General features: G+C 54.8%; 1 protein-coding gene and 1 long non-coding RNA gene across 4 annotated transcripts in view; one reads left to right on the plus strand and one right to left on the minus strand.

The window, feature by feature from the left end:
* The window catches only part of LOC133352723 (solute carrier family 2, facilitated glucose transporter member 11-like), a 62,296-nt gene that overhangs the window by 26,708 nt on the left and 8,206 nt on the right, over positions 1-27,382 (minus strand). Inside the window, exons 2-4 of one of the 2 annotated variants that reach the window (XM_061568552.1) lie at positions 25,912-26,011; positions 1,414-1,512; positions 129-289 (exon numbers count right to left, since the gene is read on the minus strand). In XM_061568552.1, coding sequence (XP_061424536.1) covers positions 129-289; positions 1,414-1,512; positions 25,912-25,935 — 284 coding nt within the window. In that variant the 5' untranslated portion in view covers positions 25,936-26,011. Of the gene's footprint in view, positions 1-128; positions 290-1,413; positions 1,513-25,911; positions 26,057-27,382 lie in introns of those variants that run through there. The other variant, XM_061568560.1, reaches the window with a different exon arrangement.
* LOC133352735 (uncharacterized) lies at positions 225-26,177 on the plus strand. 2 transcript variants are annotated; one of them, XR_009756297.1, is made up of 3 exons: positions 225-364; positions 1,410-1,542; positions 25,870-26,177. It is a non-coding gene; the product is annotated as an uncharacterized LOC133352735 (long non-coding RNA). The 2 variants fall into 2 exon arrangements; XR_009756298.1 differs by having other exon boundaries at positions 25,946-26,177.

Consider the following 27,382-nt stretch of genomic DNA (forward strand, 5'->3'; position numbering starts at 1 on the left):
TTGCGTGACCGTGTGCGTGTGGTATGTGGCATGCGGGCTGTGTGGTCCGGGCACTCTACGGCCGCGTGAGCGTGCGGCATGCGGTGCGTGCGCCGCGTGGCTTCGAGCGAGCGAGCGGTTCCCGTCACCTCCCCATGAGCAGCGCCATGGGCCTGGCCACGAGAGCCCCCACGAGCCCGCCCACGGCAAACACCGAGGCGATGACCGCCCACAGCAGTGTGAGCGTGCTGTCGCTCACGGGCTGTGCGTATCGCGCCTGCAACGTGCTGTTGATGAACGTCTGCACCTCCTGGAAACACAACGCGGCGAGGGGGATCATGCGGAGCTGTGGGAGCGGAGCTGCAGGGAAACGTTGAGCTGAGAGGTTTTTTTCATATTTAGCAATTTTTGCATGTTGGGGGATTGTCGCACGCCCCGACGTGTCCAGACGCGGTGGTTTCTCCTGACGGTGACAAGTGAATTGACCTTAAGAGGAGAGTGTCTGCGAGTGCGTGTGTAGCAGTCAGCGCGCTGCGCTACGAACCTGGCGACCCGAGTTCGATTCCTGCTCACGGCCAACACCGGTGACGATTATTATGAAACCGGTCCTGCGCCTCACCTAGGTCGACTCAGTTTCAAATGAGTATCTGGTACCGCCGTTTATACCTGAATCCTGCCCTAGTCCCGAGTTTGTGACGCGTGCTCTGTATGTGTGTAGTGTGCTGTGTGTGTGCTGTGTGCTCTGTGCTTGCTCGTTGTGTGTGTGCTGTATGTGTGTGCTGTGTGTGTGTGTGCGCTGTGTGTGTGTGCTGTGTGTGTGTGCTGTGTGTGTGCTGTGTGTGTGCTGTGTGTGCTGTGTATGTGTTCTGTGTGTATGTGTGCTCTGAGTATGTGTGCTCTGAGTATCTGTGCTGTGTGTATGTGTGCTGTGTGTATCTGTGCTGTGTGTATGTGTGATGTGTGTATCTGTGCTGTGTGTGTGTGTGTGCTGTGTGTATGCGTGCTGTGTGTAACTGTGCTGTGTGTGTGTGCTTTGTATGCGTGCTGTGTGTATGCGTGCTGTGTGTGTGCGTGCTGTGTGTGTGTGCTGTGTGTCTGTGCTGTGTGTATGTGTGCTGTGTGTATGTGCTGTGTATGTGTGCTCTGTGTATCTGTGCTGTGTGTATCTGTGCTGTGTGTATCTGTGCTGTGTGTCTGTGCTGTGTGTGCTGTGTGTCTGTGCTGTGTATGCGTGCTGTGTGTATGCGTGCTGTGTGTATGCGTGCTGTGTGCTGTGTGTGCTGTGTGTGTGTGCTGTGTGTGCTGTGTGTGTGCTGTATCTGTGCTGTGTGTATGCGTGTTGTGTGTGTGCAAGCTGTGTGTATGCGTGCTTTGTGTATGTGTGCTGTATGCGTGCTGTATGTGTGTGTGCTGTGAACGGGAACGGAGAGACACCTTTGTGGGGACGTTGATCAAGGAGGAGTTGAACCCGCACTGGAAACTGCCGCCTATCCCCGCAGCGAGCGCCATGAGCAGCAGGCGCACGGACGGCGTCTGCCAAGCAACGGCAACCGCGGACTGGAAGTGAGTGAATGGGCGAGTGTAGAGTGAGTGAGTGAGTAGGCGAGTGTAGAGTGAGTGAGTGGGCGAGTGTAGAGTGAGTGAATGGGCGAGTGTAGAGTGAGTGAGTGAGTAGGCGAGTGTAGAGTGAGTGAGTGGGCGAGTGTAGAGTGAGTGAATGGGCGAGTGTAGAGTGAGTGATTGAATGGGCAAGTGTAGAGTGAGTGAGTGAATGGGCGAGTGAGTGGTCGAGTGTAGAGTGAGTGAGTGGGCGAGTGTAGAGTGAGTGAGTGAATGGGCGAGTGAGTGGGCGAGTGTAGAGTGAGTGAGTGAGTGGGCGAGTGTAGAGTGAGTGAATGGGCGAGTGTAGAGTGAGTGGGCGAGTGTAGAGTGAGTGAGTGAGTGGGCGAGTGTAGAGTGAGTGAATGGGCGAGTGTAGAGTGAGTGAGTGTAGAGTGAGTGAGTGGGTGTAGGGCGAGTGAGTGAGTGCGCGAGTGTAGAGTAAATGAGTGGGCGAGTGTAGAGTGAGTGGGCGAGTGTAGCGTGAGAGAGTGAATGGGCGAGTGTAGAGTGAGTGGGCGAGTATAGAGTGAGTGAGTGTAGAGTGAGTGAGTGAATGGGCGAGTGTAGAGTGAGTGGGCGAGTGTAGAGTGAGTGAGTGAGTGGGCGAGTGTAGAGTGAGTGAATGGGTGAGTGTAGAGTGAGTGAGTGGGTGTAGGGCGAGTGAATGAGTGGGCGAGTGTAGAGTGAGTGAGTGGGCGAGTGTAGAGTGAGTGAGTGGGCGAGTGTAGAGTGAGTGAGAGGGCGAGTGTAGAGTGAGTGAGTGGGCGAGTGTAGAGTGAGTGAGTGGGCGAGTGTAGAGTGAGTGAGTGGGCGAGTGTAGAGTGAGTGAGTGGGCGAGTGTAGAGTGAGTGGGCGAGTGTAGAGTGAGTTAGTGGGCGAGTGTAGAGTGAGTGAGTGAGTATGCGAGTGTAGAGTGAGTTAGTGGGCGAGTGTAGAGTGAGTGAGTCGGCGAGTGTAGAGTGAGTGAGTGGGCGAATGTAGAGTGAGTGGGTGAGTGTAGAGTGAGTGAATGGGCGAGTGGAGAGTGAGTGGATGAGTGTAGAGTGAGTGAGTGGGCGAGTGTAGAGTGAGTGAGTGAGTGGGCGAGTGTAGAGTGAGTGAGTCGGCGAGTGTAGAGTGAGTGAGTGGGCGAGTGTAGAGTGAGTGAGTGAGTATGCGAGTGTAGAGTGAGTTAGTGGGCGAGTGTAGAGTGAGTGAGTCGGCGAGTGTAGAGTGAGTGGGCGAATGTAGAGTGAGTGGGTGAGTGTAGAGTGAGTGAATGGGCGAGTGGAGAGTGAGTGGATGAGTGTAGAGTGAGTGAGTGGGCGAGTGTAGAGTGAGTGAAGGGGCGAGTGTAGAGTGAGTGGGCGAGTGTAGAGTGAGTGAGTGAATGGGCGAGTGTAGAGTGAGTGAGTGGGCGAGTGTAGAGTGAGTGAGTGGGCGAGTGTAGAGTGAGTGAGTGGGCAAGTGTAGAGTGAGTGAGTGGGAGTAGGGCGAGTGTAGAGTGAGTGAGTGAATGGGCGAGTGTAGAGTGTGTGAGTGGGCGAGTGTAGAGTGAGTGAGTAAATGGGCGAGTCTAGAGTGAGTGAGTGGGTGAGTGAGTGAGTGAGTGGGCGAGTGTAGAGTGAGTGAGTGAGTGGGCGAGTGTAGAGTGAGTGGGCGAGTGTAGAGTGAATGAATGGGCGAGTGTAGAGTGAGTGAGTGGGTGAGTGTAGAGTGAGTGAGTGAATGGGCGAGTGTAGAGTGAGTGAGTGGGCGAGTGTAGAGTGAGTGAGTGAATGGGCGAGTGTAGAGTGAGTGAGTGGGCGAGTGTAGAGTGAGTAAGTGGGCGAGTGTAGAGTGGGCGAGTGTAGAGTGAGTGAGTGAGTGTTGATTGAGTGAGTGGGCGAGTGTAGAGTGAGTGAATGGGCGAGTGTAGAGTGAGTGAGTGAATGGGCGAGTGTAGAGTGAGTGAGTTGGCGACTGTAGAGTGAGTGAGTGGGCGAGTGTAGAGTGAGTGGGCGAGTGTAGAGTGAGTTAGTGGGCGAGTGTAGAGTGAGTGAGTTAGTGGGCGAGTGTAGAGTGAGTGAGTTAGTGGGCGAGTGTAGAGTGAGTGAGTGAGTGGGCGAGTGTGGAGTGAGTGAGTCAGCGAGTATAGAGTGAGTGAGTGGGCGAGTGTAGAGTGAGTGAGTGGGTGAGAATAGAGTGAGTGAATGGGCGAGTGTAGAGTGAGTGAGTGAGTGGGCGAGTGTAAAGTGAGTGAGTCGGCGAGTGTTGAGTGAGTGAGTGAGTGGGCGAATGTAGAGTGAGTGGGTGAGTGTAGAGTGAGTGAATGGGCGAGTGTAGAGTGAGTGGATGAGTGTAGAGTGAGCGAGTGGGCGAGTGTAGAGTGAGTGAGTGAGTGGGCGAGTGTAAAGTGAGTGAGTCGGCGAGTGTAGAGTGAGTGAGTGGGCGAATTTAGAGTGAGTGGGTGAGTGTAGAGTGAGTGAGTGAGTGGGCGAGTGTAGAGTGAGTTAGTGGGCGAGTGTAGATTGAGTGAGTGAGTGAGTGGGCGAGTGTACAGTGAGCGAGTGGGCGAGTGTACAGTGAGTGAGTGAATGGGCGAGTGTAGAGTGAGTGAGTGGGCGAGTGTAGAGTGAGTGAGTGGGCGAGTGTAGAGTGAGTGAGTGGGCGAGTGTAGAGTGAGTGAGTGGGCGAGTGTAGAGTGAGTGAGTGGGCGAGTGTAGAGTGAGTGAGTGGGCGAGTGTAGAGTGAGTGGGCGAGTGTAGAGTGAGTGGGCGAGTGTAGAGTGAGTGAATAGGTGAGTGAGTGGGCGAGTGTAGAGTGAGTGGGCGAGTGTAGATTGAGTGAGTGGGCGAGTGTAGAGTGAGTGAGTGGGCGAGTGTAGAGTGAGTGGGCGAGTGTAGAGTGAGTGAGTGGACGAGTGTAGAGTGAGTGAGTGGGTGAGTAGGCGAGTGTAGAGTGAGTGAGTGGGCGAGTGTAGAGTGAGTGAGTGGGCGAGTGTAGAGTGAGTGAGTGGGCGAGTGTAGAGTGAGTGAGTGGGCGAGTGTAGAGTGAGTGGGCGAGTGTAGAGTGAGTGAGTGGACGAGTGTAGAGTGAGTGAGTGGGTGAGTAGGCGAGTGTAGAGTGAGTGAGCGGGCGAGTGTAGAGTGAGTGAGTGGGCGAGTGTAGAGTGAGTGAGTGGGCGAGTGTAGAGTGAGTGGGCGAGTGAGTGTAGAGTGAGTGAGTGGGCGGGCGAGTGTAGAGTGAGTGAGTGGGCGGGCGAGTGTAGAGTGAGTGAATGAGCGAGTGTAGAGTGAGTGATTGGGCGAGTGTAGAGTGAGTGAATGGGCGAGTGTAGAGTGAGTAGGCGAGTGTAGAGTGAGTGGGCGAGTGTAGAGTGAGTGAGTGAATGGGCGAGTGTAGAGTGAGTGAGTGAATGGGCGCGTGTAGAGTGAGTGAGTTGGCGAGTGTAGAGTGAGTGAGTGGGCGAGTTTAGAGTGAGTGGGCGAGTGTAGAGTGAGTGGGCGAGTGTAGAGTGAGTTAGTGGGCGAGTGTAGAGTGAGTGAGTGAGTTAGTGGGCGAGTGTAGAGTGAGTGAGTGAATGGGCGAGTGTAGAGTGAGTGAGTGGGCGAGTGTAGAGTGAGTGAGTGGGTGAGTGTAGAGTGAGTGAATGGGCGAGTGTAGAGTGAGTGGGCGAGTGTAGAGTGAGTGAGTGAGTGGGCGAGTGTAGAGTGAGTGAGTGAGTGGGCGAGTGTAGAGTGAGTGAGTGAGTGGGCGAGTGTAAAGTGAGTGAGTGGGTGAGTGTAGAGTGAGTGAATGGGCGAGTGTAGAGTGAGTGGGCGAGTGTAGAGTGAGTGAGTGAGTGGGCGAGTGTAGAGTGAGTGAGTGAGTGGGCGAGTGTAGAGTGAGTGAGTGAGTGGGCGAGTGTAAAGTGAGTGAGTCGGCGAGTGTAGAGTGAGTGGGCGAATGTAGAGTGAGTGGGTGAGTGTAGAGTGAGTGAATGGGCGAGTGTAGAGTGAGTGGATGAGTGTAGAGTGAGTGAGTGGGCGAGTGTAGAGTGAGTGAGTGGGCGAGTGTAAAGTGAGTGAGTGGGCGAGTGTAGAGTGAGTGAGTGGGCGAATGTAGAGTGAGTGGGTGAGTGGAGAGTGAGTGAGTGAGTGGGCGAGTGTAGAGTGAGTTAGTGGGCGAGTGTAGAGTGAGTGAGTGAGTGGGCGAGTGTAAAGTGAGTGAGTGGGCGAGTGTAGAGTGAGTGAGTGGGCGAGTGTAGAGTGAGTGAATGGGCGAGTGTAGAGTGAGTGAGTGAGTGGGCGAGTGTACAGTGAGTGGGCGAGTGTAGAGTGAGTAGGCGAGTGTAGAGTTAGTGGGCGAGTGTAGAGTGAGTGAGTGAGTGAGTGGGCGAGTGTAAAGTGAGTGAATGGGCGAGTGTAGAGTGAGTGAGTGGGCGAGTGTAAAGTGAGTGAATGGGCGAGTGTAGAGTGAGTGAGTGGGCGAGTGTAGAGTGAGTGAGTGGGCGAGTGAGTGAGTGGGCGAGTGTAGAGTGAGTGAGTGGGCGAGTGTAGAGTGAGTGAGTGGGCGAGTGTAGAGTGAGTGAGTGGGCGAGTGTAGAGTGAGTGGGCGAGCGTAGAGTGAGTGGGCGAGTGTAGAGTGAGTTAGTGGGCGAGTGTAGAGTGAGTGAGTGGGTGAGTAGGCGAGTGTAGAGTGAGTGAGTGGGCGAGTGTAGATTGAGTGAGTGGGCGAGTGTAGAGTGAGTGAGTGGGCGAGTGTAGAGTGAGTGGGCGAGTGAGTGTAGAGTGAGTGAGTGGGCAGGCGAGTGTAGAGTGAGTGAGTGGGCGGGCGAGTGTAGAGTGAGTGAATGAGCGAGTGTAGAGTGAGTGATTGGGCGAGTGTAGAGTGAGTGAATGGGCGAGTGTAGAGTGAGTAGGCGAGTGTAGAGTGAGTGGGCGAGTGTAGAGTGAGTGAGTGAATGGGCGAGTGTAGAGTGAGTGAGTGAATGGGCGCGTGTAGAGTGAGTGAGTTGGCGAGTGTAGAGTGAGTGAGTGGGCGAGTTTAGAGTGAGTGGGCGAGTGTAGAGTAAGTGGGCGAGTGTAGAGTGAGTTAGTGGGCGAGTGTAGAGTGAGTGAGTGAGTTAGTGGGCGAGTGTAGAGTGAGTGAGTGAGTGGGCGAGTGTAGAGTGAGTGAGTGGGCGAGTGTAGAGTGAGTGAGTGGGTGAGTGTAGAGTGAGTGAATGGGCGAGTGTAGAGTGAGTGGGCGAGTGTAGAGTGAGTGAGTGAGTGGGCGAGTGTAGAGTGAGTGAGTGAGTGGGCGAGTGTAGAGTGAGTGAGTGAGTGGGCGAGTGTAAAGTGAGTGAGTCGGCGAGTGTAGAGTGAGTGGGAGAATGTAGAGTGAGTGGGTGAGTGTAGAGTGAGTGAATGGGCGAGTGTAGAGTGAGTGGATGAGTGTAGAGTGAGTGAGTGGGCGAGTGTAGAGTGAGTGAGTGAGTGGGCGAGTGTAAAGTGAGTGAGTCGGCGAGTGTAGAGTGAGTGAGTGGGCGAATGTAGAGTGAGTGGGTGAGTGTAGAGTAAGTGAGTGAGTGAGTGGGCGAGTGTAGAGTGAGTTAGTGGGCGAGTGTAGAGTGAGTGAGTGAGTGGGCGAGTGTAAAGTGAGTGAATGGGCGAGTGTAGAGTGAGTGAGTGGGCGAGTGTAGAGTGAGTGAATGGGCGAGTGTAGAGTGAGTGAGTGAGTGGGCGAGTGTACAGTGAGTGGGCGATTGTAGAGTGAGTAGGCGAGTGTAGAGTTAGTGGGCGAGTGTAGAGTGAGTGAGTGAGTGGGCGAGTGTAAAGTGAGTGAATGGGCGAGTGTAGAGTGAGTGAGTGGGCGAGTGTAAAGTGAGTGAATGGGCGAGTGTAGAGTGAGTGAGTGGGCGAGTGTAGAGTGAGTGAGTGGGCGAGTGTAGAGTGAGTGAGTGGGCGAGTGTAGAGTGAGTGAGTGGGCGAGTGTAGAGTGAGTGAGTGGGCGAGTGTAGAGTGAGTGAGTGGGCGAGTGTAGAGTGAGGGGGCGAGCGTAGAGTGAGTGGGCGAGTGTAGAGTGAGTTAGGTGGGCGAGTGTAGAGTGAGTGAGTGAGTGGGCGAGTGAAGAGTGAGTGAGTGGGCGAGTGTAGAGTGAGTGAGTGGGCGAGTGTAGAGTGAGTAAGTGAATGGGCGAGTGTAGAGTGAGTGGGCGAATGGGCGAGTGTAGAGTGAGTGGGCGAGTGTAGATTGAGTGAGTGGGCGAGTGTAGAGTGAGTGAGTGAGTGGGCGCGAGTGTAGAGTGAGTAGGCGAGTGTAGAGTGAGTGAGTGGACGAGTGTAGAGTGAGTGAGTGAGTGGGTGAGTGGGCGAGGGTAGAGTGAGTGAGTGGGCGAGGGTAGAGTGAGTGAGTGGGCGAGTGTAGAGGGAGTGGGCGAGTGTAGAGTGAGTGAGTGGGCGAGTGGGCGAGTGTAGAGTGAGTGAGTGGGCGAGTGTAGAGTGAGTGAGTGGGCGAGTGTAGAGTGAGTGGGCGAGTGTAGATTGAGTGAGTGGGCGAGTGTAGAGTGAGTGAGTGGGCGAGTGTAGAGTGAGTGGGGCGAGTGTAGAGTGAGTGAGTGGACGAGTGTAGAGTGAGTGAGTGGGGTGAGTAGGCGAGTGTAGAGTGAGTGAGTGGGCGAGTGTAGAGTGAGTGAGTGGGCGAGTGTAGAGTGAGTGAGTGGGCGAGTGTAGAGTGAGTGAGTGGGCGAGTGTAGAGTGAGTGGGCGAGTGTAGAGTGAGTGAGTGGACGAGTGTAGAGTGAGTGAGTGGGTGAGTAGGCGAGTGTAGAGTGAGTGAGCGGGCGAGTGTAGAGTGAGTGAGTGGGCGAGTGTAGAGTGAGTGAGTGGGCGAGTGTAGAGTGAGTGGGCGAGTGAGTGTAGAGTGAGTGAGTGGGCGGGCGAGTGTAGAGTGAGTGAGTGGGCGGGCGAGTGTAGAGTGAGTGAATGAGCGAGTGTAGAGTGAGTGATTGGGCGAGTGTAGAGTGAGTGAATGGGCGAGTGTAGAGTGAGTAGGCGAGTGTAGAGTGAGTGGGCGAGTGTAGAGTGAGTGAGTGAATGGGCGAGTGTAGAGTGAGTGAGTGAATGGGCGCGTGTAGAGTGAGTGAGTTGGCGAGTGTAGAGTGAGTGAGTGGGCGAGTTTAGAGTGAGTGGGCGAGTGTAGAGTGAGTGGGCGAGTGTAGAGTGAGTTAGTGGGCGAGTGTAGAGTGAGTGAGTGAGTTAGTGGGCGAGTGTAGAGTGAGTGAGTGAATGGGCGAGTGTAGAGTGAGTGAGTGGGCGAGTGTAGAGTGAGTGAGTGGGTGAGTGTAGAGTGAGTGAATGGGCGAGTGTAGAGTGAGTGGGCGAGTGTAGAGTGAGTGAGTGAGTGGGCGAGTGTAGAGTGAGTGAGTGAGTGGGCGAGTGTAGAGTGAGTGAGTGAGTGGGCGAGTGTAAAGTGAGTGATTGAATGGGCAAGTGTAGAGTGAGTGAGTGAATGGGCGAGTGAGTGGTCGAGTGTAGAGTGAGTGAGTGGGCGAGTGTAGAGTGAGTGAGTGAATGGGCGAGTGAGTGGGCGAGTGTAGAGTGAGTGAGTGAGTGGGCGAGTGTAGAGTGAGTGAATGGGCGAGTGTAGAGTGAGTGGGCGAGTGTAGAGTGAGTGAGTGAGTGGGCGAGTGTAGAGTGAGTGAATGGGCGAGTGTAGAGTGAGTGAGTGTAGAGTGAGTGAGTGGGTGTAGGGCGAGTGAGTGAGTGCGCGAGTGTAGAGTAAATGAGTGGGCGAGTGTAGAGTGAGTGGGCGAGTGTAGCGTGAGAGAGTGAATGGGCGAGTGTAGAGTGAGTGGGCGAGTATAGAGTGAGTGAGTGTAGAGTGAGTGAGTGAATGGGCGAGTGTAGAGTGAGTGGGCGAGTGTAGAGTGAGTGAGTGAGTGGGCGAGTGTAGAGTGAGTGAATGGGTGAGTGTAGAGTGAGTGAGTGGGTGTAGGGCGAGTGAATGAGTGGGCGAGTGTAGAGTGAGTGAGTGGGCGAGTGTAGAGTGAGTGAGTGGGCGAGTGTAGAGTGAGTGAGAGGGCGAGTGTAGAGTGAGTGAGTGGGCGAGTGTAGAGTGAGTGAGTGGGCGAGTGTAGAGTGAGTGAGTGGGCGAGTGTAGAGTGAGTGAGTGGGCGAGTGTAGAGTGAGTGGGCGAGTGTAGAGTGAGTTAGTGGGCGAGTGTAGAGTGAGTGAGTGAGTATGCGAGTGTAGAGTGAGTTAGTGGGCGAGTGTAGAGTGAGTGAGTCGGCGAGTGTAGAGTGAGTGAGTGGGCGAATGTAGAGTGAGTGGGTGAGTGTAGAGTGAGTGAATGGGCGAGTGGAGAGTGAGTGGATGAGTGTAGAGTGAGTGAGTGGGCGAGTGTAGAGTGAGTGAGTGAGTGGGCGAGTGTAGAGTGAGTGAGTCGGCGAGTGTAGAGTGAGTGAGTGGGCGAGTGTAGAGTGAGTGAGTGAGTATGCGAGTGTAGAGTGAGTTAGTGGGCGAGTGTAGAGTGAGTGAGTCGGCGAGTGTAGAGTGAGTGGGCGAATGTAGAGTGAGTGGGTGAGTGTAGAGTGAGTGAATGGGCGAGTGGAGAGTGAGTGGATGAGTGTAGAGTGAGTGAGTGGGCGAGTGTAGAGTGAGTGAAGGGGCGAGTGTAGAGTGAGTGGGCGAGTGTAGAGTGAGTGAGTGAATGGGCGAGTGTAGAGTGAGTGAGTGGGCGAGTGTAGAGTGAGTGAGTGGGCGAGTGTAGAGTGAGTGAGTGGGCAAGTGTAGAGTGAGTGAGTGGGCGAGTGTAGAGTGAGTGAGTGAATGGGCGAGTGTAGAGTGTGTGAGTGGGCGAGTGTAGAGTGAGTGAGTAAATGGGCGAGTCTAGAGTGAGTGAGTGGGTGAGTGAGTGAGTGAGTGGGCGAGTGTAGAGTGAGTGAGTGAGTGGGCGAGTGTAGAGTGAGTGGGCGAGTGTAGAGTGAATGAATGGGCGAGTGTAGAGTGAGTGAGTGGGTGAGTGTAGAGTGAGTGAGTGAATGGGCGAGTGTAGAGTGAGTGAGTGGGCGAGTGTAGAGTGAGTGAGTGAATGGGCGAGTGTAGAGTGAGTGAGTGGGCGAGTGTAGAGTGAGTAAGTGGGCGAGTGTAGAGTGGGCGAGTGTAGAGTGAGTGAGTGAGTGTTGATTGAGTGAGTGGGCGAGTGTAGAGTGAGTGAATGGGCGAGTGTAGAGTGAGTGAGTGAATGGGCGAGTGTAGAGTGAGTGAGTTGGCGACTGTAGAGTGAGTGAGTGGGCGAGTGTAGAGTGAGTGGGCGAGTGTAGAGTGAGTTAGTGGGCGAGTGTAGAGTGAGTGAGTTAGTGGGCGAGTGTAGAGTGAGTGAGTTAGTGGGCGAGTGTAGAGTGAGTTAGTGGGCGAGTGTAGAGTGAGTGAGTGAGTGGGCGAGTGTAAAGTGAGTGAATGGGCGAGTGTAGAGTGAGTGAGTGGGCGAGTGTAGAGTGAGTGAATGGGCGAGTGTAGAGTGAGTGAGTGAGTGGGCGAGTGTACAGTGAGTGGGCGAGTGTAGAGTGAGTAGGCGAGTGTAGAGTTAGTGGGCGAGTGTAGAGTGAGTGAGTGAGTGAGTGGGCGAGTGTAAAGTGAGTGAATGGGCGAGTGTAGAGTGAGTGAGTGGGCGAGTGTAAAGTGAGTGAATGGGCGAGTGTAGAGTGAGTGAGTGGGCGAGTGTAGAGTGAGTGAGTGGGCGAGTGTAGAGTGAGTGAGTGGGCGAGTGTAGAGTGAGTGAGTGGGCGAGTGTAGAGTGAGTGAGTGGGCGAGTGTAGAGTGAGTGAGTGGGCGAGTGTAGAGTGAGTGGGCGAGCGTAGAGTGAGTGGGCGAGTGTAGAGTGAGTTAGTGGGCGAGTGTAGAGTGAGTGAGTGGGTGAGTAGGCGAGTGTAGAGTGAGTGAGTGGGCGAGTGTAGAGTGAGTGAGTGGGCGAGTGTAGAGTGAGTGAGTGGGCGAGTGTAGAGTGAGTGGGCGAGTGAGTGTAGAGTGAGTGAGTGGGCAGGCGAGTGTAGAGTGAGTGAGTGGGCGGGCGAGTGTAGAGTGAGTGAATGAGCGAGTGTAGAGTGAGTGATTGGGCGAGTGTAGAGTGAGTGAATGGGCGAGTGTAGAGTGAGTAGGCGAGTGTAGAGTGAGTGGGCGAGTGTAGAGTGAGTGAGTGAATGGGCGAGTGTAGAGTGAGTGAGTGAATGGGCGCGTGTAGAGTGAGTGAGTTGGCGAGTGTAGAGTGAGTGAGTGGGCGAGTTTAGAGTGAGTGGGCGAGTGTAGAGTGAGTGGGCGAGTGTAGAGTGAGTTAGTGGGCGAGTGTAGAGTGAGTGAGTGAGTTAGTGGGCGAGTGTAGAGTGAGTGAGTGAGTGGGCGAGTGTAGAGTGAGTGAGTGGGCGAGTGTAGAGTGAGTGAGTGGGTGAGTGTAGAGTGAGTGAATGGGCGAGTGTAGAGTGAGTGGGCGAGTGTAGAGTGAGTGAGTGAGTGGGCGAGTGTAGAGTGAGTGAGTGAGTGGGCGAGTGTAGAGTGAGTGAGTGAGTGGGCGAGTGTAAAGTGAGTGAGTCGGCGAGTGTAGAGTGAGTGGGAGAATGTAGAGTGAGTGGGTGAGTGTAGAGTGAGTGAATGGGCGAGTGTAGAGTGAGTGGATGAGTGTAGAGTGAGTGAGTGGGCGAGTGTAGAGTGAGTGAGTGAGTGGGCGAGTGTAAAGTGAGTGAGTCGGCGAGTGTAGAGTGAGTGAGTGGGCGAATGTAGAGTGAGTGGGTGAGTGTAGAGTAAGTGAGTGAGTGAGTGGGCGAGTGTAGAGTGAGTTAGTGGGCGAGTGTAGAGTGAGTGAGTGAGTGGGCGAGTGTAAAGTGAGTGAATGGGCGAGTGTAGAGTGAGTGAGTGGGCGAGTGTAGAGTGAGTGAATGGGCGAGTGTAGAGTGAGTGAGTGAGTGGGCGAGTGTACAGTGAGTGGGCGATTGTAGAGTGAGTAGGCGAGTGTAGAGTTAGTGGGCGAGTGTAGAGTGAGTGAGTGAGTGGGCGAGTGTAAAGTGAGTGAATGGGCGAGTGTAGAGTGAGTGAGTGGGCGAGTGTAAAGTGAGTGAATGGGCGAGTGTAGAGTGAGTGAGTGGGCGAGTGTAGAGTGAGTGAGTGGGCGAGTGTAGAGTGAGTGAGTGGGCGAGTGTAGAGTGAGTGAGTGGGCGAGTGTAGAGTGAGTGAGTGGGCGAGTGTAGAGTGAGTGAGTGGGCGAGTGTAGAGTGAGTGGGCGAGCGTAGAGTGAGTGGGCGAGTGTAGAGTGAGTTAGTGGGCGAGTGTAGAGTGAGTGAGTGAGTGGGCGAGTGAAGAGTGAGTGAGTGGGCGAGTGTAGAGTGAGTGAGTGGGCGAGTGTAGAGTGAGTTAGTGAGTGGGCGAGTGTAGAGTGAGTGGGCGAATGGGCGAGTGTAGAGTGAGTGGGCGAGTGTAGATTGAGTGAGTGGGCGAGTGTAGAGTGAGTGAGTGAGTGGGCGCGAGTGTAGAGTGAGTAGGCAAGTGTAGAGTGAGTGAGTGGACGAGTGTAGAGTGAGTGAGTGAGTGGGTGAGTGGGCGAGTGTAGAGTGAGTGAGTGGGCGAGTGTAGAGTGAGTGAGTGGGCGAGTGTAGAGTGAGTGGGCGAGTGTAGAGTGAGTGAGTGGGCGAGTGGGCGAGTGTAGAGTGAGTGAGTGGGCGAGTGTAGAGTGAGTGAGTGGGCGAGTGTAGAGTGAGTGGGCGAGTGTAGATTGAGTGAGTGGGCGAGTGTAGAGTGAGTGAGTGGGCGAGTGTAGAGTGAGTGGGCGAGTGTAGAGTGAGTGAGTGGACGAGTGTAGAGTGAGTGAGTGGGTGAGTAGGCGAGTGTAGAGTGAGTGAGTGGGCGAGTGTAGAGTGAGTGAGTGGGCGAGTGTAGAGTGAGTGAGTGGGCGAGTGTAGAGTGAGTGAGTGGGCGAGTGTAGAGTGAGTGGGCGAGTGTAGAGTGAGTGAGTGGACGAGTGTAGAGTGAGTGAGTGGGTGAGTAGGCGAGTGTAGAGTGAGTGAGCGGGCGAGTGTAGAGTGAGTGAGTGGGCGAGTGTAGAGTGAGTGAGTGGGCGAGTGTAGAGTGAGTGGGCGAGTGAGTGTAGAGTGAGTGAGTGGGCGGGCGAGTGTAGAGTGAGTGAGTGGGCGGGCGAGTGTAGAGTGAGTGAATGAGCGAGTGTAGAGTGAGTGATTGGGCGAGTGTAGAGTGAGTGAATGGGCGAGTGTAGAGTGAGTAGGCGAGTGTAGAGTGAGTGGGCGAGTGTAGAGTGAGTGAGTGAATGGGCGAGTGTAGAGTGAGTGAGTGAATGGGCGCGTGTAGAGTGAGTGAGTTGGCGAGTGTAGAGTGAGTGAGTGGGCGAGTTTAGAGTGAGTGGGCGAGTGTAGAGTGAGTGGGCGAGTGTAGAGTGAGTTAGTGGGCGAGTGTAGAGTGAGTGAGTGAGTTAGTGGGCGAGTGTAGAGTGAGTGAGTGAATGGGCGAGTGTAGAGTGAGTGAGTGGGCGAGTGTAGAGTGAGTGAGTGGGTGAGTGTAGAGTGAGTGAATGGGCGAGTGAGGTGAGTGGGCGAGTGTAGAGTGAGTGCAGTGTAGTGAGTGAGTGGGGCGAGTGTAGAGTGAGTGAGTGAGTGGGCGAGTGTAGAGTGAGTGAGTGAGTGGGCGAGTGTAAAGTGAGTGATTGAATGGGCAAGTGTAGAGTGAGTGAGTGAATGGGCGAGTGAGTGGTCGAGTGTAGAGTGAGTGAGTGGGCGAGTGTAGAGTGAGTGAGTGAATGGGCGAGTGAGTGGGCGAGTGTAGAGTGAGTGAGTGAGTGGGCGAGTGTAGAGTGAGTGAATGGGCGAGTGTAGAGTGAGTGGGCGAGTGTAGAGTGAGTGAGTGAGTGGGCGAGTGTAGAGTGAGTGAATGGGCGAGTGTAGAGTGAGTGAGTGTAGAGTGAGTGAGTGGGTGTAGGGCGAGTGAGTGAGTGCGCGAGTGTAGAGTAAATGAGTGGGCGAGTGTAGAGTGAGTGGGCGAGTGTAGCGTGAGAGAGTGAATGGGCGAGTGTAGAGTGAGTGGGCGAGTATAGAGTGAGTGAGTGTAGAGTGAGTGAGTGAATGGGCGAGTGTAGAGTGAGTGGGCGAGTGTAGAGTGAGTGAGTGAGTGGGCGAGTGTAGAGTGAGTGAATGGGTGAGTGTAGAGTGAGTGAGTGGGTGTAGGGCGAGTGAATGAGTGGGCGAGTGTAGAGTGAGTGAGTGGGCGAGTGTAGAGTGAGTGAGTGGGCGAGTGTAGAGTGAGTGAGAGGGCGAGTGTAGAGTGAGTGAGTGGGCGAGTGTAGAGTGAGTGAGTGGGCGAGTGTAGAGTGAGTGAGTGGGCGAGTGTAGAGTGAGTGAGTGGGCGAGTGTAGAGTGAGTGGGCGAGTGTAGAGTGAGTTAGTGGGCGAGTGTAGAGTGAGTGAGTGAGTATGCGAGTGTAGAGTGAGTTAGTGGGCGAGTGTAGAGTGAGTGAGTCGGCGAGTGTAGAGTGAGTGAGTGGGCGAATGTAGAGTGAGTGGGTGAGTGTAGAGTGAGTGAATGGGCGAGTGGAGAGTGAGTGGATGAGTGTAGAGTGAGTGAGTGGGCGAGTGTAGAGTGAGTGAGTGAGTGGGCGAGTGTAGAGTGAGTGAGTCGGCGAGTGTAGAGTGAGTGAGTGGGCGAGTGTAGAGTGAGTGAGTGAGTATGCGAGTGTAGAGTGAGTTAGTGGGCGAGTGTAGAGTGAGTGAGTCGGCGAGTGTAGAGTGAGTGGGCGAATGTAGAGTGAGTGGGTGAGTGTAGAGTGAGTGAATGGGCGAGTGGAGAGTGAGTGGATGAGTGTAGAGTGAGTGAGTGGGCGAGTGTAGAGTGAGTGAAGGGGCGAGTGTAGAGTGAGTGGGCGAGTGTAGAGTGAGTGAGTGAATGGGCGAGTGTAGAGTGAGTGAGTGGGCGAGTGTAGAGTGAGTGAGTGGGCGAGTGTAGAGTGAGTGAGTGGGCAAGTGTAGAGTGAGTGAGTGGGCGAGTGTAGAGTGAGTGAGTGAATGGGCGAGTGTAGAGTGTGTGAGTGGGCGAGTGTAGAGTGAGTGAGTAAATGGGCGAGTCTAGAGTGAGTGAGTGGGTGAGTGAGTGAGTGAGTGGGCGAGTGTAGAGTGAGTGAGTGAGTGGGCGAGTGTAGAGTGAGTGGGCGAGTGTAGAGTGAATGAATGGGCGAGTGTAGAGTGAGTGAGTGGGTGAGTGTAGAGTGAGTGAGTGAATGGGCGAGTGTAGAGTGAGTGAGTGGGCGAGTGTAGAGTGAGTGAGTGAATGGGCGAGTGTAGAGTGAGTGAGTGGGCGAGTGTAGAGTGAGTAAGTGGGCGAGTGTAGAGTGGGCGAGTGTAGAGTGAGTGAGTGAGTGTTGATTGAGTGAGTGGGCGAGTGTAGAGTGAGTGAATGGGCGAGTGTAGAGTGAGTGAGTGAATGGGCGAGTGTAGAGTGAGTGAGTTGGCGACTGTAGAGTGAGTGAGTGGGCGAGTGTAGAGTGAGTGGGCGAGTGTAGAGTGAGTTAGTGGGCGAGTGTAGAGTGAGTGAGTTAGTGGGCGAGTGTAGAGTGAGTGAGTTAGTGGGCGAGTGTAGAGTGAGTGAGTGAGTGGGCGAGTGTGGAGTGAGTGAGTCAGCGAGTATAGAGTGAGTGAGTGGGCGAGTGTAGAGTGAGTGAGTGGGTGAGAATAGAGTGAGTGAATGGGCGAGTGTAGAGTGAGTGAGTGAGTGGGCGAGTGTAAAGTGAGTGAGTCGGCGAGTGTTGAGTGAGTGAGTGAGTGGGCGAATGTAGAGTGAGTGGGTGAGTGTAGAGTGAGTGAATGGGCGAGTGTAGAGTGAGTGGATGAGTGTAGAGTGAGCGAGTGGGCGAGTGTAGAGTGAGTGAGTGAGTGGGCGAGTGTAAAGTGAGTGAGTCGGCGAGTGTAGAGTGAGTGAGTGGGCGAATTTAGAGTGAGTGGGTGAGTGTAGAGTGAGTGAGTGAGTGGGCGAGTGTAGAGTGAGTTAGTGGGCGAGTGTAGATTGAGTGAGTGAGTGAGTGGGCGAGTGTACAGTGAGCGAGTGGGCGAGTGTACAGTGAGTGAGTGAATGGGCGAGTGTAGAGTGAGTGAGTGGGCGAGTGTAGAGTGAGTGAGTGGGCGAGTGTAGAGTGAGTGAGTGGGCGAGTGTAGAGTGAGTGAGTGGGCGAGTGTAGAGTGAGTGAGTGGGCGAGTGTAGAGTGAGTGAGTGGGCGAGTGTAGAGTGAGTGGGCGAGTGTAGAGTGAGTGGGCGAGTGTAGAGTGAGTGAATAGGTGAGTGAGTGGGCGAGTGTAGAGTGAGTGGGCGAGTGTAGATTGAGTGAGTGGGCGAGTGTAGAGTGAGTGAGTGGGCGAGTGTAGAGTGAGTGGGCGAGTGTAGAGTGAGTGAGTGGACGAGTGTAGAGTGAGTGAGTGGGTGAGTAGGCGAGTGTAGAGTGAGTGAGTGGGCGAGTGTAGAGTGAGTGAGTGGGCGAGTGTAGAGTGAGTGAGTGGGCGAGTGTAGAGTGAGTGAGTGGGCGAGTGTAGAGTGAGTGGGCGAGTGTAGAGTGAGTGAGTGGACGAGTGTAGAGTGAGTGAGTGGGTGAGTAGGCGAGTGTAGAGTGAGTGAGCGGGCGAGTGTAGAGTGAGTGAGTGGGCGAGTGTAGAGTGAGTGAGTGGGCGAGTGTAGAGTGAGTGGGCGAGTGAGTGTAGAGTGAGTGAGTGGGCGGGCGAGTGTAGAGTGAGTGAGTGGGCGGGCGAGTGTAGAGTGAGTGAATGAGCGAGTGTAGAGTGAGTGATTGGGCGAGTGTAGAGTGAGTGAATGGGCGAGTGTAGAGTGAGTAGGCGAGTGTAGAGTGAGTGGGCGAGTGTAGAGTGAGTGAGTGAATGGGCGAGTGTAGAGTGAGTGAGTGAATGGGCGCGTGTAGAGTGAGTGAGTTGGCGAGTGTAGAGTGAGTGAGTGGGCGAGTTTAGAGTGAGTGGGCGAGTGTAGAGTGAGTGGGCGAGTGTAGAGTGAGTTAGTGGGCGAGTGTAGAGTGAGTGAGTGAGTTAGTGGGCGAGTGTAGAGTGAGTGAGTGAATGGGCGAGTGTAGAGTGAGTGAGTGGGCGAGTGTAGAGTGAGTGAGTGGGTGAGTGTAGAGTGAGTGAATGGGCGAGTGTAGAGTGAGTGGGCGAGTGTAAAGTGAGTGAGTGAGTGGGCGAGTGTAGAGTGAGTGAGTGAGTGGGCGAGTGTAGAGTGAGTGAGTGAGTGGGCGAGTGTAAAGTGAGTGAGTGGGTGAGTGTAGAGTGAGTGAATGGGCGAGTGTAGAGTGAGTGGGCGAGTGTAGAGTGAGTGAGTGAGTGGGCGAGTGTAGAGTGAGTGAGTGAGTGGGCGAGTGTAGAGTGAGTGAGTGAGTGGGCGAGTGTAAAGTGAGTGAGTCGGCGAGTGTAGAGTGAGTGGGCGAATGTAGAGTGAGTGGGTGAGTGTAGAGTGAGTGAATGGGCGAGTGTAGAGTGAGTGGATGAGTGTAGAGTGAGTGAGTGGGCGAGTGTAGAGTGAGTGAGTGGGCGAGTGTAAAGTGAGTGAGTCGGCGAGTGTAGAGTGAGTGAGTGGGCGAATGTAGAGTGAGTGGGTGAGTGTAGAGTGAGTGAGTGAGTGGGCGAGTGTAGAGTGAGTTAGTGGGCGAGTGTAGAGTGAGTGAGTGAGTGGGCGAGTGTAAAGTGAGTGAATGGGCGAGTGTAGAGTGAGTGAGTGGGCGAGTGTAGAGTGAGTGAATGGGCGAGTGTAGAGTGAGTGAGTGAGTGGGCGAGTGTACAGTGAGTGGGCGAGTGTAGAGTGAGTAGGCGAGTGTAGAGTTAGTGGGCGAGTGTAGAGTGAGTGAGTGAGTGAGTGGGCGAGTGTAAAGTGAGTGAATGGGCGAGTGTAGAGTGAGTGAGTGGGCGAGTGTAAAGTGAGTGAATGGGCGAGTGTAGAGTGAGTGAGTGGGCGAGTGTAGAGTGAGTGAGTGGGCGAGTGTAGAGTGAGTGAGTGGGCGAGTGTAGAGTGAGTGAGTGGGCGAGTGTAGAGTGAGTGAGTGGGCGAGTGTAGAGTGAGTGAGTGGGCGAGTGTAGAGTGAGTGGGGGCGAGTGTAGAGTGAGTGGGCGAGTGTAGAGTGGAGTTAGTGGGCGAGTGTAGAGTGAGTGAGTGGGTGAGTAGGCGAGTGTAGAGTGAGTGAGTGGGCGAGTGTAGATTGAGTGAGTGGGCGAGTGTAGAGTGAGTGAGTGGGCGAGTGTAGAGTGAGTGGGCGAGTGAGTGTAGAGTGAGTGAGTGGGCAGGCGAGTGTAGAGTGAGTGAGTGGGCGGGCGAGTGTAGAGTGAGTGAATGAGCGAGTGTAGAGTGAGTGATTGGGCGAGTGTAGAGTGAGTGAATGGGCGAGTGTAGAGTGAGTAGGCGAGTGTAGAGTGAGTGGGCGAGTGTAGAGTGAGTGAGTGAATGGGCGAGTGTAGAGTGAGTGAGTGAATGGGCGCGTGTAGAGTGAGTGAGTTGGCGAGTGTAGAGTGAGTGAGTGGGCGAGTTTAGAGTGAGTGGGCGAGTGTAGAGTGAGTGGGCGAGTGTAGAGTGAGTTAGTGGGCGAGTGTAGAGTGAGTGAGTGAGTTAGTGGGCGAGTGTAGAGTGAGTGAGTGAGTGGGCGAGTGTAGAGTGAGTGAGTGGGCGAGTGTAGAGTGAGTGAGTGGGTGAGTGTAGAGTGAGTGAATGGGCGAGTGTAGAGTGAGTGGGCGAGTGTAGAGTGAGTGAGTGAGTGGGCGAGTGTAGAGTGAGTGAGTGAGTGGGCGAGTGTAGAGTGAGTGAGTGAGTGGGCGAGTGTAAAGTGAGTGAGTCGGCGAGTGTAGAGTGAGTGGGAGAATGTAGAGTGAGTGGGTGAGTGTAGAGTGAGTGAATGGGCGAGTGTAGAGTGAGTGGATGAGTGTAGAGTGAGTGAGTGGGCGAGTGTAGAGTGAGTGAGTGAGTGGGGCGAGTGTAAAGTGAGTGAGTCGGCGAGTGTAGAGTGAGTGAGTGGGCGAATGTAGAGTGAGTGGGTGAGTGTAGAGTAAGTGAGTGAGTGAGTGGGCGAGTGTAGAGTGAGTTAGTGGGCGAGTGTAGAGTGAGGTGAGTGAGTGGGCGAGTGTAAAGTGAGTGAATGGGCGAGTGTAGAGTGAGTGAGTGGGCGAGTGTAGAGTGAGTGAATGGGCGAGTGTAGAGTGAGTGAGTGAGTGGGCGAGTGTACAGTGAGTGGGCGATTGTAGAGTGAGTAGGCGAGTGTAGAGTTAGTGGGCGAGTGTAGAGTGAGTGAGTGGAGTGGGCGAGTGTAAAGTGAGTGAATGGGCGAGTGTAGAGTGAGTGAGTGGGCGAGTGTAAAGTGAGTGAATGGGCGAGTGTAGAGTGAGTGAGTGGGCGAGTGTAGAGTGAGTGAGTGGGCGAGTGTAGAGTGAGTGAGTGGGCGAGTGTAGAGTGAGTGAGTGGGGCGAGTGTAGAGTGAGTGAGTGGGCGAGTGTAGAGTGAGTGAGTGGGCGAGTGTAGAGTGAGTGGGCGAGCGTAGAGTGAGTGGGCGAGTGTAGAGTGAGTTAGTGGGCGAGTGTAGAGTGAGTGAGTGAGTGGGCGAGTGAAGAGTGAGTGAGTGGGCGAGTGTAGAGTGAGTGAGTGGGCGAGTGTAGAGTGAGTAAGTGAATGGGCGAGTGTAGAGTGAGTGGGCGAATGGGCGAGTGTAGAGTGAGTGGGCGAGTGTAGATTGAGTGAGTGGGCGAGTGTAGAGTGAGTGAGTGAGTGGGCGCGAGTGTAGAGTGAGTAGGCGAGTGTAGAGTGAGTGAGTGGACGAGTGTAGAGTGAGTGAGTGAGTGGGTGAGTGGGCGAGTGTAGAGTGAGTGAGTGGGCGAGTGTAGAGTGAGTGAGTGGGCGAGTGTAGAGTGAGTGGGCGAGTGTAGAGTGAGTGAGTGGGCGAGTGGGCGAGTGTAGAGTGAGTGAGTGGGCGAGTGTAGAGTGAGTGAGTGGGCGAGTGTAGAGTTAGTGAATGGGCGAGTGTAGAGTGAGTGAGTGGGGCGAGTGGCGAGTGTAGAGTGAGTGAGTGGGCGAGTGTAGAGTGAGTGAGTGGGCGAGTGTAGAGTGAGTGGGCGAGTGTAGAGTTAGTGAATGGGCGAGTGTAGAGTGAGTGGGCGAGTGTAGAGTGAGTGAGTGGGCGAGTGTAGAGTGAGTGGGCGAGTGTAGAGTTAGTGAATGGGCGAGTGTAGAGTGAGTGAGTGAGTGTAGAGTGAGTGAGTGGGCGGGCGAGTGTAGAGTGAGTGAGTGGGCGGGCGAGTGTAGAGTGAGTGAATGAGCGAGTGTAGAGTGAGTGAGTGGGCGAGTGTAGAGTGAGTGAATGGGCAAGGGTAGAGTGAGTAGGCGAGTGTAGAGTGAGTGGGCGAGTGCAGAGTGAGTGAATGGGCGAGTGTAGAGTGAGTGAGTGAATGGGCGAGTGTAGAGTGAGTGAGTTGGCGAGTGTAGAGTGAGTGAGTGGGCGAGTGTAGAGTGAGTGGGTGAGTGCAGAGTGAGTGGGCGAGTGTAGAGTGAGCGAGTGGGCGAGTGTAGAGTGAGTGAGTGGGCGAGTGTAGAGTGAGTGAGTGGGCGAGTGTAGAGTGAGTGAGTGGGCGAGTGTAGAGTGAGTGAGTGGGCGAGTGTAGAGTGAGTGGGCGAGCGTAGAGTGAGTGGGCGAGTGTAGAGTGAGTTAGTGGCGAGTGTAGAGTGAGTGAGTGAGTGGGCGAGTGAAGAGTGAGTGAGTGGGCGAGTGTAGAGTGAGTGAGTGGGCGAGTGTAGAGTGAGTAAGTGAATGGGCGAGTGTAGAGTGAGTGGGCGAATGGGCGAGTGTAGAGTGAGTGGGCGAGTGTAGATTGAGTGAGTGGGCGAGTGTAGAGTGAGTGAGTGAGTGGGCGAGTGTAGAGTGAGTGGGCGAGTGTAGAGTGAGTGAGTGGACGAGTGTAGAGTGAGTGAGTGAGTGGGTGAGTGGGCGAGTGTAGAGTGAGTGAGTGGGCGAGTGTAGAGTGAGTGAGTGGGCGAGTGTAGAGTGAGTGAGTGGGCGAGTGTAGAGTGAGTGGGCGAGTGTAGAGTGAGTGAGTGGGCGAGTGGGCGAGTGTAGAGTGAGTGAGTGGGCGAGTGTAGAGTGAGTGAGTGGGCGAGTGTAGAGTTAGTGAATGGGCGAGTGTAGAGTGAGTGAGTGGGCGAGTGGGCGAGTGTAGAGTGAGTGAGTGGGCGAGTGTAGAGTGAGTGAGTGGGCGAGTGTAGAGTGAGTGGGCGAGTGTAGAGTTAGTGAATGGGCGAGTGTAGAGTGAGTGGGCGAGTGTAGAGTGAGTGAGTGGGCGAGTGTAGAGTGAGTGGGCGAGTGTAGAGTTAGTGAATGGGCGAGTGTAGAGTGAGTGAGTGAGTGTAGAGTGAGTGAGTGGGCGGGCGAGTGTAGAGTGAGTGAGTGGGCGGGCGAGTGTAGAGTGAGTGAATGAGCGAGTGTAGAGTGAGTGAGTGGGCGAGTGTAGAGTGAGTGAATGGGCGAGGGTAGAGTGAGTAGGCGAGTGTAGAGTGAGTGGGCGAGTGCAGAGTGAGTGAGTGAATGGGCGAGTGTAGAGTGAGTGAGTGAATAGGCGAGTGTAGAGTGAGTGAGTTGGCGAGTGTAGAGTGAGTGAGTTGGCGAGTGTAGAGTGAGTGAGTGGGCGAGTGTAGAGTTAGTGGGCGAGTGTAGAGTGAGTGAGTTAGTGGGCGAGTGTAGAGTGAGTGAGTTAGTGGGCGAGTGTAGAGTGAGTGAGTGAGTGGGCGAGTGTAGAGTGAGTGAGTCGGCGAGTGTAGAGTGAGTGGGCGAGTGTAGAGTGAGTGAGTGGGTGAGTGTAGAGTGAGTGAATGGGCGAGTGTAGAGTGAGTGGGCGAGTGTAGAGTGAGTGAGTGAGTGAGTGGGCGAGTGTAGAGTGAGTTAGTGGGCGAGTGTAGAGTGAGTGAGTGAGTGGGCGAGTGTAAAGTGAGTGAGTCGGCGAGTGTAGAGTGAGTGAGTGAGTGGGCGAGTGTAAAGTGAGTGAGTCGGCGAGTGTTGAGTGAGTGAGTGAGTGGGCGAATGTAGAGTGAGTGGGTGAGTGTAGAGTGAGTGAATGGGCGAGTGTAGAGTGAGTGGATGAGTGTAGAGTGAGTGAGTGGGCGAGTGTAGAGTGAGTGAGTGAGTGGGCGAGTGTAAAGTGAGTGAGTGGGCGAGTGTAGAGTGAGTGAGTGGGCGAATGAAGAGTGAGTGGGTGAGTGTAGAGTGAGTGAGTGAGTGAGTGGGCGAGTGTAGAGTGAGTTAGTGGGCGAGTGTAGAGTGAGTGAGTGGGCGAGTGTAGAGTGAGTGAATGGGCGAGTATAGAGTGACTGAGTGAGTGGGCGAGTGTACATTGAGTGAGTGGGCGAGTGTAGAGTGAGTAGGCGAGTGTAGAGTGAGTGGGCGAGTATAGAGTGAGTGAGTTGGCGAGTGTAGAGTGAGTGAGTTGGCGAGTGTAGAGTGAGTGAGTGGGCGAGTGTAGAGTTAGTGGGCGAGTGTAGAGTGAGTGAGTTAGTGGGCGAGTGTAGAGTGAGTGAGTTAGTGGGCGAGTGTAGAGTGAGTGAGTGAGTGGGCGAGTGTAGAGTGAGTGAGTCGGCGAGTGTAGAGTGAGTGGGCGAGTGTAGAGTGAGTGAGTGGGTGAGTGTAGAGTGAGTGAATGGGCGAGTGTAGAGTGAGTGGGCGAGTGTAGAGTGAGTGAGTGAGTGGGCGAGTGTAGAGTGAGTTAGTGGGCGAGTGTAGAGTGAGTGAGTGAGTGGGCGAGTGTAAAGTGAGTGAGTCGGCGAGTGTAGAGTGAGTGAGTGGGCGAATGTAGAGTGAGTGGGTGAGTGTAGAGTGAGTGAATGGGCGAGTGTAGAGTGAGTGGATGAGTGTAGAGTGAGTGAGTGGGCGAGTGTAGAGTGAGTGAGTGAGTGGGCGAGTGTAAAGTGAGTGATGTGGGCGAGTGTAGAGTGAGTGAGTGGGCGAATGAAGAGTGAGTGGGTGAGTGTAGAGTGAGTGAGTGAGTGAGTGGGCGAGTGTAGAGTGAGTGAATGGGCGAGTGTAGAGTGAGTGAGTGGGCGAGTGTAGAGTGAGTGAATGGGCGAGTATAGAGTGACTGAGTGAGTGGGCGAGTGTACATTGAGTGAGTGGGCGAGTGTAGAGTGAGTAGGCGAGTGTAGAGTGAGTGGGCGAGTATAGAGTGAGTGAGTGAATGGGCGAGTGTAGAGTGAGTGAGTGAATGGGCGAGTGTAGAGTGAGTGAGTGAATGGGCGAGTGTAGAGTGAGTGGGCGAGTGTAGAGTGAGTAGGCGAGTGTAGAGTGAGTTAGTGGGCGAGTGTAGAGTGAGTGAGTGAGTGGGCGAGTGTAGAGTGAGTGAGTCGGCGAGTGTAGAGTGAGTGAGTGGGCGAGTGTAGAGTGAGTGAGTGGGTGAATGTAGAGTGAGTGAATGGGCGAGTGTAGAGTGAGTGGGCGAGTGTAGAGTGAGTGAATGGGCGAGTGTAGAGTGAGTGAGTGAGTGGGCGAGTGTAGAGTGAGTGAATGGGCGAGTGTAGAGTGAGTGAGTGAGTGGGCGAGTGTACAGTGAGTGAGTGGGCGAGTGTAGAGTGAGTAGGCAAGTGTAGAGTGAGTGGTCGAGTGTAGAGTGAGTGAGTGAATGGGCGAGTGTAGAGTGAGTGAGTGAATGGGCGAGTGTAGAGTGAGTGAGTGGGCGAGTGTAGAGTGAGTGAGTGGGCGAGTGTAGAGTGAGTGAGTGGGCGAGTGTAGAGTGAGTGAGTGGGCGAGTGTAGAGTGAGTGAGTGGGCGAGTGTAGAGTGAGTGAGTGGGCGAGTGTAGAGTGAGTGGGCGAGTGTAGAGTGAGTGGGCGAGTGTAGAGTGAGTTAGTGGGCGAGTGTAGAGTGAGTGAGCGAGTGGGCGAGTGAAGAGTGAGTGAGTCGGCGAGTGTAGAGTGAGTGAGTGGGCGAGTGTAGAGTGAGTAAGTGAATGGGCGAGTGTAGAGTGAGCGAATAGGTGAGTGAGTGAGTGGGCGAGTGTAGAGTGAGTGGGCGAGTGTAGATTGAGTGAGTGGGCGAGTGTAGAGTGAGTGAGTGAGTGGGCGATTGTAGAGTGAGTGGGCGAGTGTAGAGTGAGTGAGTGGACGAGTGTAGAGTGAGTGAGTGGGTGAGTGGGCGAGTGTAGAGTGAGTGAGTGGGCGAGTGTAGAGTGAGTGATTGGGCGAGTGTAGAGTGAGTGGGCGAGTGTAGAGTGAGTGAGTGGGCGCGTGGGCGATTGTAGAGTGAGTGAGTGGGCGAGTGTAGAGTGAGTGAGTGGGCGAGTGTAGAGGTAGTGAATGGGCGAGTGTAGAGTGAGTGAGTGGGCGAGTGGGCGAGTGTAGAGTGAGTGAGTGGGCGAGTGTAGAGTGAGTAAGTGGGCGAGTGTAGAGTGGGCGAGTGTAGAGTGAGTGAGTGGGCGAGTGTAGAGTGAGTGGGCGAGTGTAGAGTGAGTAGGCGAGTGTAGAGTGAGTTAGTGGGCGAGTGTAGAGTGAGTGAGTGAATGGGCGAGTGTAGAGTGAGTGAGTGAATGGGCGAGTGTAGAGTGAGTGAGTGAATGGGCGAGTGTAGAGTGAGTGAGTGGGCGAGTGTAGAGTGAGTGGGCGAGTGTAGAGTGAGTGAGTGAATGGGCGAGTGTAGAGTGAGTGAGTGAATGGGCGAATGTAGAGTGAGTGAGTGGGCGAGTGTAGAGTGAGTGAGTGAGTGAATGGGCGAGTGTAGAGTGAGTGAGTGGGCGAGTGTAGAGTGAGTGAGTGGGCGAGTGTAGAGTGAGTGAGTTTAGAGTGAATGAGTGGGCGAGTGTAGAGTGAGTGAGTGGGCGAGTGTAGAGTGAATGGGCGATTGTAGCGTGAGTGAGTGAGTTGGCGAGTTTAGAGTGAGTGAGTGAATGGGCGAGTGGTACGTGAATGGGCATTCCTGTTAACCCCTTACCAGTGCCCTACTTTATTACAGACCAATTCAGACCCTTATTGGTAACCCCCTGCCCTTATAAATCTCAGCGTTCATCCTACAAAGTCCCATCACAAGGGAGAAACACAAAGTAATTTGTTTTGCTCGTATTGAAGCGGCTGTACGCCATATGGACCTGAAAACTCAATTTCCATGTATAAGAATATGGGTAAGCCGTATGGATTGCCAAGCATGTATGTGACGGTGAGTGGTGGAGGTGGTTGATGGTGCTAGGTGGTGGTGGTAGTACTGCTATGGGTGGAGGTAGGTTGTGGTATAGGAGGTGGGTGATGGTAGAGGTGGTGGTATGAGTGTTGGTGATTGTGGTGGAATGAGTGGAGGTGGATGATGGTGGTAGTAGTAGCAGGAGTGGTATGACGTGTAGTCCTGCAGGAGGAGTCATGGTAGAAGCGGATGCTGCGTGTACCCTGCTGAGCTCCTCGGGCTGCATCGCTCCACAGGCTGCGGGCAGCTCCCCGTCTCCGCGGCGTTCCCGACTGAGCAGCCAACCGACGACTCCTCCACCCCTTCACACACAGGACACGGGTCGCCGAAATCACTCCCCTCTCGATCGTCGAAATCACTCCCCCCGCGATCGCCACTTCCAGCACCGCAAGGGCCGCCTCCGTGGCGCACTCATGGGGTGGGGTGTGGGGGGTAGGGGGTGGGGGTTAGGGGGTGGGGGGCTGCTCCCCCTCTCCTCCCACGCAGCTCCTCTCACCCCTCTCTCGATCTCCCAACTCCGCCACCCACAGACCCCCCCCCACACCCCCCGCAAGCTCTCAATCAGCTCTCATTCTGACCAACCCCCCTCGGCACCGCAGCTGCTGCAGCTGCCCGGCGTTCTGCACGACGCTGCGTCTCTGTGTGCGTGCCCCGAGTGCATGTAGGGGGAGCGGTGGCGCAGCGGTTAGCTCGCCTGCGCTACGAACCCTGGCCACCCGAGTTCGAGTCCCGTTCACGGCCACCACGCCAGTGACGGTTATCTGAACTGGTGCTGGGCCTCCCCTAAGTCGACTCGGCCTCAAATGAGTATCTGGTGCGGTGTGTAGTAAACATCGCCTCTGGGGAGACAAAGGCGGTCGAGCGTGGTGCTGGCCACCCAACACTCGTGTGCCTTGCCGGCCTTCATAGGTGATCGCTAACAGCACTTGCCCCAACAGTGTGTTAAGGCTACACGGGGGATCTGTGTCTTGTTCTGTCTGAAGGGGGCAGGATGGCGCGCATTGGTGAGCGCGCTGCGCTCCTAACCCGTCGAATCGAGTTCGACTCCCGCTCACGGCCACCACCAACATCGACGGCGAAGATCCTAATCTTGACGGACCTCCGCGAGCTCGAATCGGCTTTAAATGAGTACGGTAGCTGGGTCGCTGTGTACAACATCAGCACCGGGGAGACAAAGGCGGGCCGGGTGTAGTTCTGGCCGCCTCACCCCCCCCCCCCCCCCGGAATCAAACACTGCACGGCGCGAGTCCACTCGTGACCACCGGCAACTCCCACAAACATTTAAAACTTCTCAATGGGACCTTTTTTTTGCCAATATCAAAGTATGAAAAACAAGAATAAAAACAATAACAAGAATACGTTTTACCATTTTTGGCAATAAAACAGGAGGTGTTAAGTTGTTCAAACACCAAACAGAAACCTTTCGCAAGGAATCATGTCTGCATTAACCGCACGTTCTTGTGGTGAACTTGCAAACAAAACCATGCTCTGGTGAGACGAGGTTGCCTATGGCGCCCCCCAACAACATTGTGTGTGGCTGTGCGGGGCCGCCACAGGCGCCTGCAGCGTCCCCCAACAACCACAGCCTGCGGCACCCCCCAACAACCACAGCCTGCGGCACCCCCCAACAACCACAGCCTGCGACACCCCCAACAACCACAGCCTGCGACACC

Source organism: Lethenteron reissneri, chromosome 5 (assembly GCF_015708825.2).
Source record: "Lethenteron reissneri isolate LAM-NWPU_2019-01 chromosome 5, ASM1570882v1, whole genome shotgun sequence".
Lineage (NCBI taxonomy): Eukaryota > Metazoa > Chordata > Hyperoartia > Petromyzontiformes > Petromyzontidae > Lethenteron > Lethenteron reissneri.